Genomic DNA, 16,835 nt, shown 5'->3' with positions numbered 1-16,835 from the left:
TACCAGAGTTGGGTGTAACCAGGGCCGCCTTAATGCACGGGCTGACCTGGGCTGAAGCCCCAGGGGCCTACGGTGATCGGGGGCCTATCATGAGCCAAATTAAAAAAAAAAAAATTCCAATTTTTTTATTTTTTTATTTCGGGTGTTTTAAAAAAAAAGTTAAATAAACAAAGTCTTGGCTTTCAGAATATGAAACTTTCATTTCCAAAATCACACGATAAATACATTTTTGAAGCTTGTAAAGGGAAGACAACAGCTCTCCCTCGCCACTCTGCTGTTCCACAGCGCCGCCCCCCTCCCTCCACTGAAATTATTAATGTAAGACGTATAGTAATCATAGATAACACAGCAAGGTCCGTTACAGTTTGTTTTCATCTGATTTCAAATAAACAAAGTCTTGGCTTTCAGAATATTAAACTTGTTTTGGCAAATTCAGATGATAAATACAACTTTTAAGCTTGTAACGGCATAATTACAAGCGGAGAACGGAGTAACTTCACGTCACAGCAGGCATAACAACAGCCGGTGTTTCTCATGAGGGTTTTCCCCGGGAAACCAACACAATACACACAAATGCAAAAATACACAAACACACACACACACACACACACACACACACACACACACACACACACACACACACACACACACACACACGTATACACACACACACATATACACACACTCGCGAGCTTCCCCCAGACCAGTAATCCAAATGAAAATATCTTCCCTCCGTGCACAAAATGTCACTCAGTGATTTGTTACCGGTTGCTCCTTTTCTTCTCCAGGGTGAACAGTGGCTGCAGTTTGCATGGCACAATAATAGAGTTCAAGAGGAATGAACTAGTATCATTTCTCCCTGACAATAGAGAGGAATAGCACACTGATAATACACCAGTAATACAAATAGTGATCTATCCACCACTGACACATGCTATCAGTACATATTCACTGCAGTAACAACGCTGTTTTGTCTTAACATCCTTCAAATGTTTTAATTATGTAATTTTAAATTAATTGCATAGTTTATAATGGCGGATCCTAGAACATAATACACAGAGATAAAGGGGATGATGATGTTGTGATTTCTTAAAATGCACTATGAAACTGCTGGTCACCCCAACCCATGTGTTTGGAGTCTAAATAGTTTAAAACGTTTTGTATGTAATCAAAGGGATGTTAATTGTTCTCATCTTATACATAACCAAGTATCATCAGTATCAAATGTACAGTATCACCACAGTTGTGAAGTTTTTACAGGATATCACTGAGAAGATATGGATACACTTCTGTTTTTGTTAAGGAACCTACGGTATCAATACAAAATAATATTCCAAAAATGTACATTGTTTGTTTTCACTGAGTTTAAACAAGCCTTCACATCTTCCTCTCTGTTTCTTCTCAATTTCAGTTTTCATGAATGCAGCTATTCCCATTGCAGCTGTCCTGACGGTGAGTTTAAATTCTGGCTCTACCTTTAATTCAAACATAATTAACCTATCCAAGATGATATATTTATGATAAGTTATTTTTATATTTGTGTCAAGTCATGAACAGAGACAATAACTAATGATCAGATTACATCTTTGCGACTTCCATCCTGTGTGAAGGACGGAGCAGAGACAGTGTCAGTGTCCTGTGACACAGCGGAGGCTCTCTGACAGCAACTCACTAAATCCTGACTGTATTTATAGAAGTCCTTCATGAATTTAGACGTGAGAGGTGACGAAATAGAAAAGTCAGACACATAGAAAGGAGAGGGATTATTATAAATGAAGGATGTACCCCTTTGATTTGATTGTATCTGACTCCTCAAACAAAGCACAACTGAAGTTTGTCTGTTTTTCCACCATTGGTTTTCACCTTGAACTGGTCTTGAGTTGCTAACAGTTCAAAGGTTTAGGGATTTTAATCCATGCTGTGGAGACCAACCTCAGCCTTTCTACCCTTCCTCTCATCCTACAGACGTTTGTGGTTCATGTTCACCTCTCAGATGACGCTGATCTGTCCCCAGCTGTGGCCTTTGCCTCCCTGTCCCTCTTTCACATCCTGGTCACCCCCCTCTTCCTGCTCTCCAGCGTGGTGCGCTCCACCGTCAAGGCCCTTGTGAGGTGAGAAGCCTTAACGGTCACCTATTATGCTATATTTGAACAATATATTATAGGGCCTTATCTATACAAATCTACAACATCTTTAGACATACGCTCTCCAGTACAGTGTTAGCTCTGAGTGTTAGCGATGCTTGCTAATGTAAACAAAGAATGTATTACTTCAAAAACACGTTGCACATTGTTTCTGATACAGCACATAGCTTGACATGTTCTTTATTCAATGTTTACCGCTAGAACAGTGCCATTATATGTATTATATACAGTATATCATTACTGAAATTGTATTTCAGAAATTATGTTTCAGTAATGACGTCAAGCCCGCAGCAAATCTCGAACAGCTCCGTTGTACCCCTGTTTTTAGAGATGTGGGTAAGGAGGAAAAGAGAGAGGGTTTTATTTTTTATGACACTTTGTGAGTCTCCTTACACAAACTGAAGACACATATTTATGTATAAAAGACATAAAAAAGTGCATTTTGCATAATAGGTGACCTTTAATATATTTTAACAGCAGAGTTCAACATCAGATTCATCTTCATGCTGATTGATTTGAGTGGATGCAGGATGAATACAATATCATAATCTGAAAAAGGAACTAGCAAACACTGATTTTCTTTTGGTCAGTTTATTGGTTAGGAAATGTCTGATAAGTGTTCTGTGGAAGGAGATGTTTACAAAAACACTCAGGAGGAGTGACAAGCACCATTATTAAATGAAAACACTCGACTCAGTTCTCCATTAGATGGATCAGATGCATTATGGGATCAGTCTTTTATTTATTTGACCGAGTGCTTTTTCACTGTTGTTTTAGTACCCTTGAATCTCTGCCTGTTTCATTTAGCAATTAGCTCACAATTAGTTTGGCAGTCAATACATATGTTGTAATTAGGCTGCTGCAGAGATGCTGATGACAAGCAAATAACTCCCCATGTGTGCTTTGCTTATTATACTGAGTAATATACTTCTTGTAAATTTATTTCTTGTACAGATCATTTTCAGCAGGACGGAGTGCAGTGAGGCACTGAAAAGTATTCAATGTACAGCAGACTTTATTTACCAAGGTTAACCTTTACAACTCCTAAAGGTTCCAAAAACGCCACAATATAAAAAGTAACATGCTCTGCTGTAGGTTCATTAGCTTCAGTATTGAAGGAGAAAACATACAAATTGTTCCCCTGAGCTACAAGACATGTTTAATCTGAAAATAATATGTTAATTTTCCATATACAGTTAGACAGGAAGATGAGACAACAATTTATTTTATTTTTAACAATGGCTGATATGTAATTACCAAACTCACTGATTTGCCTGAGGTGTTTATGTATGCCTCCTAAATGTGTAATATCCAAACTCTGTTGATTAACAAAATATTTATATGCTTTAAGGATTAAAACTTTAAAGTCTTTTAAGGTTGTCTCTTAAAGTCAATGAAGCAGAACTTTTTCCATGTACAGACAATGAGAGCGTGTCAGCTTAAATCCCATCTTCTCCATCTTTAAGTCTTGATCGCAGGGCAGGAAGTAATGACTGAGAATGAAGAAACTGACATCACACATTTTCTATAAGGGTCTTTAAGAGGCCAGCTTATACAACTGAGTTGATGTATGCTCTTTATTTTAACCAGTGTATTTTCTTCCTTTAATGTGGAAGCACCTGTGATTATTCGAGATTTCTATTTTTGAGACTGTGTGATCTGACACACTTTGTCAGACAGCAGGAACTAAAAATAACCCACAGCTTATATTCACTTCATCTTCACACTTCAACGTGAGAAGATGTGTCTTTGTAGAGGAAAAATAGATTACTTATGCACCAATTTAAATGCAAAGTCATTGTGAAACTTGACATATATTTCTTTGGATTTCATTAAAGAATCATTTATTGTTCCTGTGGACTCTAAAGGCCCGGACACACCAATCTGACAACAAAGAACTGACACAGACGGACCCCGACAGTTGCGTCGCCTCGCGTCTCTGCGTTTTGGCCATGTGTCGCACTGGAACACACTGCAAAGACTTCAGCCGACGACCAAGACGCACGTAGGAACAGCGCATGCGTGAGTGGCAATAACTCTCCTTACCAGCAGGCGGCGGTAGTGTTTATTCGTCATTCAAAAGAGGCAACAACCGGAAGACAGACTGCGTGATAACCGAGAGAAGAAGAACAGACTGCGTGATATAAAAAAACAACAAATAGCGTGTGCGTTCCATTTTCACTCTACAACGAGAAGCCCATGGGGCTTTCCCGAACCTGTGTCGAGAGCTGGAGTTCAATGAAATCTCAGATTTGCCTTCTTAATAGTTTGTTTGGGTCCCTCACTTCCGTTTCGCTTCTCATGCACTGATTCGCTAGCTGAACAGCCAATCAGAGTGATTTCTTTTGCCGACTGCCTTTGGCCGACTGCCCGCCGATTCTTTCGGCCGAAAAGGCGTCGGCCCGGCTGAAAAGACCCGACGGTGCGGGACACACCAATCTGAGTAGGGCGTGTCGACGCTCATCGTCGGCCTGACGCCCACCGACAACGATAATCGGCCTGGTGTGTCCGGGCCTTTAGACCCTAGCCACACGGAGACGGTAACGAAAACAAACCGAATTCGATATCAAAAAAGTCTTCCGTCCATACGCAATCGGCACCAGAAACCTGTCCGTTCACACGAGACCACTCATCCATGCACTCGACCCGCTGGAGACGCTGTAGTACATATGCCGGGCCTGTAAGTGGCGCTGTACTTCCGCCACAAAATACACCAAAAGCAGCGAAGAAGACTTCACGAGCATGCATGGTTGCCATGGTTGCCCTTCTGTTTATTCTCCTTGGTGGATTTAGCAGCAGAGGTGGGGAGAGGCAGGGGCCAGGGCTCTGGCTCTTTTTCTCCCTCCCCGAGGCAAGCGTGTGCTCCTGCTGTAAATCTCCCCGGTAGCCCACTAGTGGATGAAAAACACCAACCGTGCAGCAGAGTTTCCGTTATAATTTTTTTTTGCCGGTCAACATGTCCGTTAAAGTTTAAATATTCCGGACAAAATTATAAAAGTGCCGGTCAAAGGTCTTCTTTATTATTTATTGAACTGTCAAACAAATAAATAACGACTCTATATAATAATACAAGAATAATATACAGAGTCTCTCTTTTCCTCCCCCTCTCCTGACAGCCCGTCAGTATTTTCGTTATCAGGAAATGATCGTATTGGGCGTAATCACGGAGCCGTTTGGCCCCCAGAGCGTTGCGTCCGCAGATCTACCCACCTTGGGACCCGTTATCGTTATCTGCGTTTCCCTGTCGGCCTCGTGTGGCCGAACTGTCTGACTCTATATGATAGAGAACTGTAGTGGATACGACCCGTTTCTGCTCCATGTTTCAAGAGTAATTCTCATGTTTTAATGCACTTGTGATAATATGCAAAATACTGATTACTATTTCAGTGTATTTGCTTTAACAAACAGCCTAAAACCTAACCCTACTATAAACTGATTACGTTCATAATGGCAGCCCACTGCTCCTAAACACTAGGATGGGTCAAATGCAGAGAAACCATTTTGTTACATAGTAAGTAGGCCTACTGTGTAATGACAATAAAAGTAAAAAACAAAAAAAAGAAATTAAAGGAAATGAGGGCCAGTGTCAGATCCGACATTCAGCCCAAATTTAGTAATTCAATTAAGATGGTCTTGATCTGGCAAGCATTTTTTCTCATTTAGGTAGTGAAGTAGAAGAAGAGACAAGATTCAATTCAGAGATGTAGAGAGATATGTGAGTGTATCAGAGAAAGCAAAAGCTCGTTGTCATTGAAACATCTTCCTCTGAATGAGCTTTGGGACCATAAACAGCAGGGATGCTGATATCTTTACATGAACGGAAGAAAGCTCAATGAAAGACTTTGTTACCTATCTGTTGTACTAGCACCATATTTTGAACATTCTATACAAATGTGTTATACATATTAATTTAGATTGACCTCATTACTCATGTATTGTCTTTCTGTTTGATGTGCAGTGTTCAGAAGCTCAGCGAGTTTTTCTCATGCGATGAGATAGGAGAGGAACAGGAGCCTAGAGCGATGTTAACCTCTGGCTCCAGCAATCACAACCAAAACAGATACCAGGCTGTGGTGAGTACATGTGCACACACGCTTTTTATGTTGGCTTGATTTAGGCAATAAGGTAGATGTCAGTTTTCTTGTTATCTCCCCTGCTGCTGCATCCAGGCTGTCTCATTTAGCTTTGAATGTTGTTTTCTTCCTCCACATTATCGTACTTGTGATAATATCACCATTTACCTCTTTGTCCTTCGTGACTGTTGTAACGCTACCCTCCTCTAGCCATCTTCTAAACCTCTCACTTCATCCTTCTCTTCCTCGTCTTCGTCCCGACACCCCAAGCCTCTGAAGGTGGTGAACCGGAAACGCCCCCCGAGGGATGACTGGAACAACTACAGCTCCCAGGGGGACCACGAGGGAGACGGACCCTACCAGGACATGGACCAGGACATCTGCATCAAAGTGAGAGCGAGAAAAGGACAAATGCACCAGATGCTCCTGCTCAGAAAAAATATGTAATATTATTCAAGGTCTTATCAAATTTGAAATGGTGATCTGAACATTTTGCCCCTTTCTTTAAATTGTAGTCCTTTAAAATGAAACTGACTGAGTTAATGGAGGATAAACACACTTTATCTCCAGATGTTGTCACTATTTGTCAAGAATGACCTTTACTTACCTGTTTACTTGGATGAAAAGCAGTAATTATGTGTGTGGCATTCCCATTATGTTGTCCATGCTCTGGTGGTTATAAACAATCCAAAAGGAGTTATCGACTGAAATTTTAATGGTAAATTATTAAAACCAAGAGGGATCCAGGGACCTGGAGAAAAGAGAGCTTTTTAACCATTAATGTAGACACTGCAGCAACAGAAAGGCAAAGTTGTTCAGTGTATTATTACATTACTACTATATGACTATAAAAGCTTTAAAAATAACAATATTGCTTTTCTGGCATCCAGGCATAAAAACAGGAAATTAAAACCATGAATCATAATATCATAGTCATGGGTTAAAAATGAACGTTAAGTAATAAATACTTACATTACAGTAAATTACAGATGGGACACTACATGTTCAAATATATAAAAAATGTAAATGTTTGGAGTTTTTCTTGGTTAATATATTCCTTTTAACATAAAGTGTATGAACTGGGCTTAGTTTTATGTATAAAAAAAGAAAATCTCATTGTCAATATCTCAAATTCTTCTGAATGGAGACTGATTGCTCTTCAACTGAATGTTCAGTCTAAATAATTTGCCTGGCATAGTCTGTGAAGTGAAAAGCATCAGTATCTTCCTTCCCCTGCATGAAGAGAAAACAAGTACACATTTACGGTACATCTGATTACCTCACCTTGCATCACCTCGTACAGATGGCAGGTTTGACTGTTTACTTGCTAAAGAGTAAGGTAATTGTTTTACCTGTGCTTTGCTTTCCTAGATAATCAGCGGTTATTTCACCTGGACCGATGGACCGCCAACTCTTTCTAATGTGGACGTCAAGATTCCTTTTGGTGAGTCACAGTGTGATATACAATATGCCTCATCGATTCCTCTCCGAATCCTTTCTCCATGCAGTCCTTCAGTCACTCACCTGTTTACTTTGCTTCCTCTCAACCCTCTCAGGTAAGCTGACTATGATTGTTGGCCAGGTGGGCAGTGGGAAGTCGTCTCTGTTGTTGGCAGCGCTGGGCGAGATGCAGAGAGTATCAGGAGCAGTCTACTGGAACAGGTTAGTTTCCATTAGGCCTGATGCTTCAGTTAAAACTGTATAATCCCTTTTTGGATTTGAGTAATTCATGTCCTTTTTGCCTGATTGTACGCTATATAGTTCTATGCATGTTCTGGTGCCATTAACATAACAGTGTAGGGGGGGTGCATGTACTGTGAAGTCGCCGGAGCCTTGCAGCGGGGCTACTGCTGCAGGGCCAGTGTTTCCGCCAGACCGGGGCTGAGAGGGCGTCCANAAAGCTTTATTTATTGTGTCCTGCCCCAAATGCGCAGCTGGGATATAGTGTGAAAAAAATAAAGATTGGTTCCCGCAAAAGATAATGCGGGAATGTGAGTCTCACATTCCCGCATTATCTTTTGCGGGAACCAATCTTTATTTTTTTCACACTATATCCCAGCTGCGCATTTGGGGCAGGACACAATAAATAAAGCTTTGCCAGTTTGGGTCCTTATCACAACTGATCAAGATGGCCAAAATATTCTCTGCTCAAAGGGCCTTGCAAATGATTCTGGAAGAGAGAGAACCATTTGATGATGATGTAGAGGTAGAGGAAGATGTTTCAGAATGTGAGGATCACATTTCTGAGAATTCTGAGTCTGAGAGTGACTTTGAAGAAGAGGATGAGATCGAGCATCAGCTAGTTACAAAAAAAAGACGAGCCACAGGACCAGCCGGTCAGCGGGCAAAAGACCAGTAGCACTTTAATTAATTAATGTGATCTAACAAATGTAAAAGGGCAAATATTAACCATATATGCTGTTTATATTGCTTGTAATTGGGACGAAGTAAACATCTGTATTTTAACGTTAAATAGTTTGATTGTGTTGAATTGAAGCCCAAAAAGGCAGCGGGTCCACCAGACCCACGAACAAAAATATGAACACCACACAAGGGTTAAACCATTTTAAATACCTGTTAACAGAGAATGACAAAAGCCTTCCACAGAAACATAATTTATTAACTACGTATGTTTACAAGTGAAGAAATATGCAAAAAAGCACACTTCAGAAAGGTTCTGGATTCCAAATACACGACTCCAACATAGTAATTAATTGAACAATGAATTAAGAATGATCACACTCAAATATTTATGAATGCTTTTTTCATCCTCCGCATACAATGAGTCTCCCTTCTAGTTTACGACAGAGATGAGTCATGTCTCCCTGTCCTTGGCCCCTTATCAGCCACCCATCGCCTCTGGAATCACGCTGAACACATGCCAGGTCCAGAAATCCCCAGGACACGCAGAACCAGATGGTGATGGGTGTGACATTTCACACACCCTCACTTTCATCTGTCACAGGATCATTTGTGCTACTGGGGATGAGGAAGGTGATGGGCAGAACAACTGTGGGATGTGACACCTTTTTTTTTATAGTGGCTGCCTCGTAGGAATGAGCATTATGTAACCAGGGGACTCAGCATTGCAATGTGCAGCTTTGGAGCCACCAACCCCCATGCGGTGTCTGTCAGTGTGGGTTTTAAAAAGCTTCACACTAAATACAGTAACATACTTCCTAATGGCTTCCTAACTGCAATTAACTCAATGACTACTGTACTCTGCTGCAACCCTTTTGGGAAATAGTCCCGGAGGAAAATGTACCCATTATATAACAGGTTTAAGAGTCAACAGAAATGCTAGCGGCTATATTTAAGAAGAGTGGTGCTTTGAGTTGAATGTTAACAGTGCTACTCTATCATGATCATAGTGACAATACAAATGGGCTAAACATTGGCAGATATAATGTTGCATCATCTTAGTTTAGCATGTTAGCATACTGACATTTCTGGATTAAAACAAAACATAAAGTACAGAAATATTTTTGTAAAAACTGTTATTGATAGTGCCAAAAAGTCAATGCCAAACTGTCACGTAGATTTTTTGGGGAATTATTTGGCCTTTATAGATATCAGTGGCTCACCCAAGCCATTACAGTTCATCCTGAGGGGAACAAGAATATCTTTACCAAACATCGTGTTAATCCAATTTATAGCTAAAGCAAAAATCATTTAAAAACCCTTTATGTCCAATTTCTTCTCCAGCAACTTCCAATGTAATGATCATTAAAGTCTGACAGACTTTTGAAATTGGAAAACTAAATGAATATGAGCAAAAGTAGTTTTTCTTCTACACACCACATGAGCTAAATAAGCCGGCAGCTCACGTCTACTGAGCCTTTGATACATAAAAGGCCTTTTTCACAACAGACATATTGGCTTGTCGTGGCAGGAAAAGCAAAAATGTAACAGATAACATAAAGAACAGCAGCATTTGGTGAGCATGTTCCCGGATCCTGGTAGTAGGCATGCTGGTTCAATGGCAAGGATCACTGAGACACTGAGACATGAAATGTGTTTACCTGTGCTTCTGCTATGAGATGAGTCCAAATATCTGCTGTGCAAAAACTGAAAAAAGGTATTTACTGACTTGACTGATAAAGAACAGTTGCTTTTATAGATTAAAATCAGCAAGTCACATAAATGACAATAGCACCCGCTAATGGTATGATATTCCTTTTTCCCTGAGGCCGTTAGAAATTAAACTGAACAAAAATGAACAAAGGCTGAATACTATTTAGCTGTTTCAGTTTCCTGGTATTAAAAATCAATAGAATTGCCAACACATCTCAGATCAATTGCACACTACAAAAGCCCATCAAGGCAGAAGGCAGTAAGAATTGAGCACAATGGATTTATACACAGTTTGGGGCAGACAGGCAGGTACAGATGGAGAATACTAATGCAGCTCAATGTTATACAGCTACTGAGGGGAGTAACACAGTCGGTTTATAACCTAATGTGGGTGTCTGTTTATTGATGAATTAAACATTCTCATATTTCTGCTGACAGTTTAAGTTGCAAAGATGAGAAAGTACCATAAAAGTGCTTATCATTTAGACATTAACATTGACAGCCAATGGGATATTATTGTTTTTGAAATACCTCAAATGACACAGATTGCCTTAAGAAACCATAGCTAACGACAAATGTGTCAAATTGGATGTTTTCATAGTAGTTCTACTATGTCTTCATAAATCATTGAAATGGAGAAATTGAGAATTTAAATGTCCATAAGTAATGATGACAGTAGGAAAAATGAATCTGCATATGTGTTGACTTACTTATTCTTTAACAAATATTATGCAAGTTGTGTTTTGGGCCCAAGGATTATTCCTTGTATATTTTTGTTTTTGACATCTTTTTGACATTTTGAAACGATAAACCGTTTTAAGGTTCTTTGTGAGAGGGAGAACCAAGTCTCTGCAGACTCAGTGCTTCGTTCTATAAGGAGATAAGAGTATACTTATCTCCAAACCCAGCATGTGCTGCCAACATAAACCAGAAGAAATGTCAGAAGAAACAGAAGAGCCTCAGTGTTATAATACGTCAATACGAAAACAGAGAACATTCAATCGTGAAATACTTTTTCATTTTGCAGCACACAAAACCACCGTACGAGTGCTAAAGAAATAACTGACTGTTTTTTCAATGTCAATGTTCTTTGAAAACTTGCTGTCAATATTCAAGTCATCTTTTTCACTTTTCAAACACAGCTTTTGTTGTATTTCTGAGTTGTGAAAGCTATTTGCTGCTTGACCAGAGCTTTGATTGCTATGCACTTGACCGGCATTGCACTTACTTAATTTATACATGAACAATATGCATACAGTCATACAGGGGATATGGATTAAATTAACTTAAAATCCTCTTTTACCTACACCTTGCGCCAAATGCTAATCCTTCCACACACTTTCAGCCACAGAAACTATTCAAATATTTAAATGTTCAGCTCCTTCAGGACATGTGTGCTATGATTTTTCTTGTTTACGACATTTATACTTTTTGAAATATTCAGCTTTTTAAACTCTTTTTTTAACATGTAACTCAATGGGAGGAACCTTCAAATCGTCTTTTACCTACACCTTGCGCCAAATGTTACTCCTTCCACATACTTTCAGCTAGAGACTTCATTCCAACTTTAAAATGATCACAAGACCTCCATCTATAAAACAAATTATCAGATTTTTGATATCTTTTACACTTTTTGAGATATTTAACTTAGTTTGGAGCTTGGTAAAGAGGCCTTCTTCAGATTTTAACATTAGTGTGTATTGAGCAGCTCGTTAAGGCTAGAGTGCTTGATGTAACAGCTATGTGGGGGAGAGCTTGAAATTCGCCTTCATATATTGTTTTAAACCTGCCATAATTCCCAAACCCTACACTCCTGAGACATAATTTTTCATGAAAAACGTAGGAAAACCTCTCCTAGGTTGAAAAAAAAAAGATTAAGAAAAAATATTAAACACAATGCCTCTTGAGGGCATGAAAAGACAAAAACTTGTCAAAAAGTCCACCTAGCTCCCAATAGACTCCCATGTAAAACACATCTGGATCTTTCTTCAGACTAGAGAGAAGTAAACTTTAAAAAAAACTGCTCCCATCTCCACAATGTACACGCAAAACCTAAAAAAAAAACATATATCAGTTCATTGGGGTTCCCTGATGCTCACGGTCTGGTCATTTTTTTATAGGAGCCATAGTTATTTGAACAGGTGGCAAAATTGTCAGATATAATCCTCAATGCATTCTGAATGGGACTCAGTGCTGCAGTTGGTAACCATGGTGTTGCTGGGCAGATTGGGGCCACAAACCTGAGTGACATCATCTAATCAGAGCAGACACGCTCACAGACAGACTGGTACACGCACACACAAACAATGGAGGTTTGTATTTTTTTCAACAAAAGTTAGAAATGCAAGAGGTTTATCTCTCATTCAGAACAAATGGAAAGGCTCTCCTTTCACAGCACATCTCCATGGAAACTTTTGACCTCTGGGCTCACTTAAACAGGTGTTTGATAACGTCATCACCACGGTAACCTTTGATCTCTAGGCTTACACACACAGGTGTTTGTAAAGATTCATTCACTACTACTTACATTTAATATCTAACTCCTTGAGCCTACTTTCAGCTGCAGAAACCATCCAACTATTAACTTATTCAGCTATTTCAGGACATTGAGGCTATACATGTTGTTGTTTACACCTTTTTTAAATCTTTTCTTTTAAATCTTAAGCTTCTTCACTATTTTTCCTACTCTTCCAGTTTAACATTTCATTTCCAAGTCTTCAACAAAGTCATTGCAATGCCTTTGAGCTGTAACAATTTTGATTCAAATCATTTCACCTTTCTGCATTTCTCCGCTAAGTTCAGAAACACACTTACTTGGTTTTTGTAGCTAAAAGCAGCTACAGAGACCATTCAACTAATAAAATATTCAGCTTTTTCTGCATTTTCAGCTAAATTCAGCCACAAAACTAGGGACAACAGGGTGGGTGGAGGGGGTCTGGAGGACGGGTTTGGGCTGACAGCCCAGGGGCACAGCAGAGGACCCGGAAGGAGTCTCGGGCGGACGGCCCGGGGGCAAGGCAGAGATCAAGAATGGGGTCTTGGGCGGACGGCCCGGGGGCAAGGCAGAGTTCAAAAAGGGGAACTCGGGCGGACGGCCCGGGGGCAAGGCAGAGTCCAAGGTGGGGGACTCAGGCGGACGGCCCGGGGGCAAGGCAGAGTCCAAGGTGGGGCGAAGGTCACAGCGGGCGAACTCAGGGGGCCGAGCATGAGGGCGAAGGCAGTGGCAGGAAGAGTCAGGGGGCCGGGCCCGAGGGCGAGGACTGCGGCAGGAAGAGTCAGGGGGCCGGGCCCGAGGGCGAAGACCGCGGCACTCAGGGGGCCGGGCTCGAGGGCGAAGACCGCGGCTCTCAGGGGGCCGGGCTCGAGGGCGAAGACCAGACAGCTCCGGAGGCCGGGCAGGACCCGGTGTCGGCTGAACAGGAACCGGAGCCGGTCTGACAGGCTTCGGCAGGATCCCCCACAGGAAGAGGACCAGGAGTTGGCAGGACCCCCGGCAAGACAGGTGATGGCGGGTCCTCCAACGGAACAGGACAAGGGGTTGGCAGGACCCTTGGCAGAAGAGTTGACGGCGGGACCCCCAGAGGAACAGGACATAGGATTGGCAGGACCCCCGGCAGGAGAGTAGTCGGCGGGACCCCCAACGGGACAGGACATGGAGTTGGCAGGACCCCCAGCGGAACCTCCAACGGCACAGGACATAGGGTTGGCAGGACCCCCGGCAGAAGAGTAGTCGGCGGGACCCCCAACGGGACAGTACATAGGGTTAGCAGGACCCCCGGCAGGAGAGTAGTCGGCGGGACCCCCAACGGGACAGGACATGGGATTGGCAGGACCCCCGGCAGGAGAGCAGTCGGCGGGACCTCCAACGGGACAGGACATGGAGCTGGCAGGACCCCCAGCGGAACCTCCATCGGCACAGGACCCAGGGTTGGCAGGACCCCCGGTAGAAGAGTAGTCGGCGGGACCTCCAACGGAACAGGACATAGATCTGGCAGGACCCCCGGCAGGAGAGTAGTCGGTGGGACCTCCAACGGGACAGGACATGGGATTGGCAGGACCCCCGGCAGGAGAGTAGTCGGCGGGACCTCCAACAGGACTGGACATGGAGCCGGCAGGAGACCCGGCGGAGCACGTGTCGGCGGGACCCCCAACAGGACAGGATAGGGTCTCGGCAGGAAACCCGGCAGAGCAGGTGTCGGCGGGACCCCCAACGGGAAAAGACATGGTGTTGGCAGGACCCACGGCAGAACAGGTGTCGGCTGGACCTCCAATGGAACAGGAAATGGTGTCGGCAGGACCCCCGGCGGAACAGGTGATGGCGGGACCTCCAACAGGACACGGGGAGCTGGAGTGGGTCGGAACACCGACAGAACCCAAGGGACTGGAGTGGGTCGGAGAGCCGGAACGTGAGCCAGAATCATCGCAGCTGGGGTCGGTACTGGAGTCGGAACTGGAGTAGGAATTGAAGCCGGAACCTTGGCTGGAATCCTGGCCTTGCGTCTCCTAGAGACCTTTTGGAGGCTCCGTGGACCTCCTAAGGCAAGGCGGGATCCCAAGAAGGGGTTTGAGGCTTGAAGCTGGCACTCAAGGCTGCTAGTAAAAAGTCTTAGCTTCTCAGGCAACAAGCTCCTAAGCCAGGGCTTGCTGTCAACCTCCCTGCGTGCCTCGTTAAGGGCAGCCTCTTTGGCCTCTCTCGATGAGGCCCTCCTCCAGTCATTGAAAAAACATTCCAGATTGTATTCCAGCTCATAAAGCTCTTGGCCAAATGAAAAAACTGCTGGGTCCATACTGGTCGGTTCGTACTGTCAGGTTTGGGGAAAATAGGACCCAAGTGCAGTTAAAAAATACAAAAAAGGTTTGTTAACAAAAAGCAAGCTTTATTATAAAAAGCCCAAGGCAAGAAAAAACAAGAAACTAATAAACAAAAACAAAACCGGGGAGCACGACAGACAGGAACAAACTTACATATGGGAACAGGCAGGAGACACGGACAAGCATGGGTGACAGGGACATGAAATGACAACGAACCGACATGGAGCACAGGGGAAGACAAGACTAAATACACAGAAGGGTAATCACAGAACAAGATACAGCTGGGTAGGGGAGGGAGAAACACAAGGGCAACAGGTGAACACAATGAGACAGACACACCAGGGAAACTAACGACAGGGAGGCAAACACAGGGAGTAGGATCAGACAAGACACAAGGAGGAAAACATTACAAAACAAAGATAGAAAATATAAATCCAAATACCTGTTAGGACGTGTTCAAAATAAAAACGTGTAAGTTACGGCTGTTAGACGTGAATTATGTAAAAGTTTTATAACTTCACTGACAATAAAAAACCATATAATGACTAACAAAACAAATATAAATCCAGAATACGACGACGTGTACATGTTTACGACAGAAACTGACACATATATATGTCGAATCAGGATATGATAAACGGTGTAGTATAAAAAAAAACAAAAGTAAAAGCCCTAACACCCTTTGCATAAAGCGCAGGGGAGACCAGACATGCGTGTTTTACCTTCTAACTGGTATTTCCAACTGAACTAGTTCATCGTCATTGACGAGTACAATCAATTTTTTTTTTTCCCAAAGTGCTAAAAAGATTAACCCGGGGTGATAGGTATATTCAGTCTAATCTCCACAAAGACTACCCTTGTGGGAAGAGGTATAATCATGAAAAGGGTAGAATTAGGTTAGTCCCAAAATCATAGATGGGATTTTATACAACAACTGACGTCACCCGAGCCTAAACTTAGGAGTTGGAAAGTTTTTGTGAGGGTTCAGTGGGAAAACACAAGAGACGAGAGGTTTAAGTCAAAGGACAGACAGGATCCCAATACCACTCCGAAGGAACTAAATTGAACTAAAGACAGAACCCTATGAAGGAAGGTTCGAACAATAAGTCTTGAAATAAATCGGTGTTAGGAGGTATAAATAATAGGGACGGGGACACCGAAGAAGGAGAGGAGTGTCCGTCCTCTCCGTATTGGGAAGTTTGTCTCAACAGGAGAACTTGAAAGTTTAATCTTTTAACTTACTGAACGTAACTCGTGTGATTGTGGTCAGACCTAAATAAATTAATCCCAAATCGCAAAGTGTTTTACTGTGCACTGTGTAGCACGCGGAGTCGACGGATGGAGTAATGGAGCCTCGTGTCTCCTCCTCTCCCCTTGTCTGTCTTTTGTTTCTCACTTTCTCTTGTCTAACTCCTTTGTCTAGTCTATCACCCTATATATCATATATTAATGAACTTTATTAATTTACTCAAAATTCCAGGTTATAATAAATTGAACAATATTTTTACTACCTGTTACGTCATTAAGATTGCACCCTTTGTAATTTTTTTTCAGGGATAATATGACAAAAAGTAGTTATATAATATCCAGAGTCTATATATGTTTGTACAGAACTTCACAAATCGAGGTTTGGTGGTTTGTCTAGTAAACGTCGTAGGGTAATTAAGGGAGACAAAGTCGGGACAAAGTTTTCACGACTAAGAGACCAGACAATGAAATCTACTTTTATTCC

The 16,835-nt window shown here is 42.1% G+C and overlaps 1 protein-coding gene across 1 annotated transcript; it reads left to right on the top strand.

Annotated features, from left to right (window-relative positions):
• The first annotated feature begins 1,416 nt into the window (after nucleotides 1–1,416).
• On the top strand, nucleotides 1,417–9,240 carry LOC104940941 (ATP-binding cassette sub-family C member 8-like). Its single transcript, XM_010765960.1, has 8 exons — nucleotides 1,417–1,452; nucleotides 1,966–2,111; nucleotides 6,103–6,217; nucleotides 6,488–6,607; nucleotides 7,589–7,661; nucleotides 7,774–7,879; nucleotides 8,372–8,423; nucleotides 9,064–9,240. Exons 1-8 carry the CDS (start codon nucleotides 1,417–1,419, stop codon nucleotides 9,238–9,240), a joined length of 825 nt encoding a protein of 274 aa, XP_010764262.1.
• Nucleotides 9,241–16,835: the final 7,595 nt, after the last annotated feature.

The sequence above is a fragment of the Notothenia coriiceps genome, unplaced genomic scaffold (assembly GCF_000735185.1).
Source record: "Notothenia coriiceps isolate Sejong01 unplaced genomic scaffold, NC01 NC01_scaffold00000290, whole genome shotgun sequence".
NCBI lineage: Eukaryota > Metazoa > Chordata > Actinopteri > Perciformes > Nototheniidae > Notothenia > Notothenia coriiceps.
This window is presented reverse-complemented; position numbering and strand designations above follow the sequence as displayed.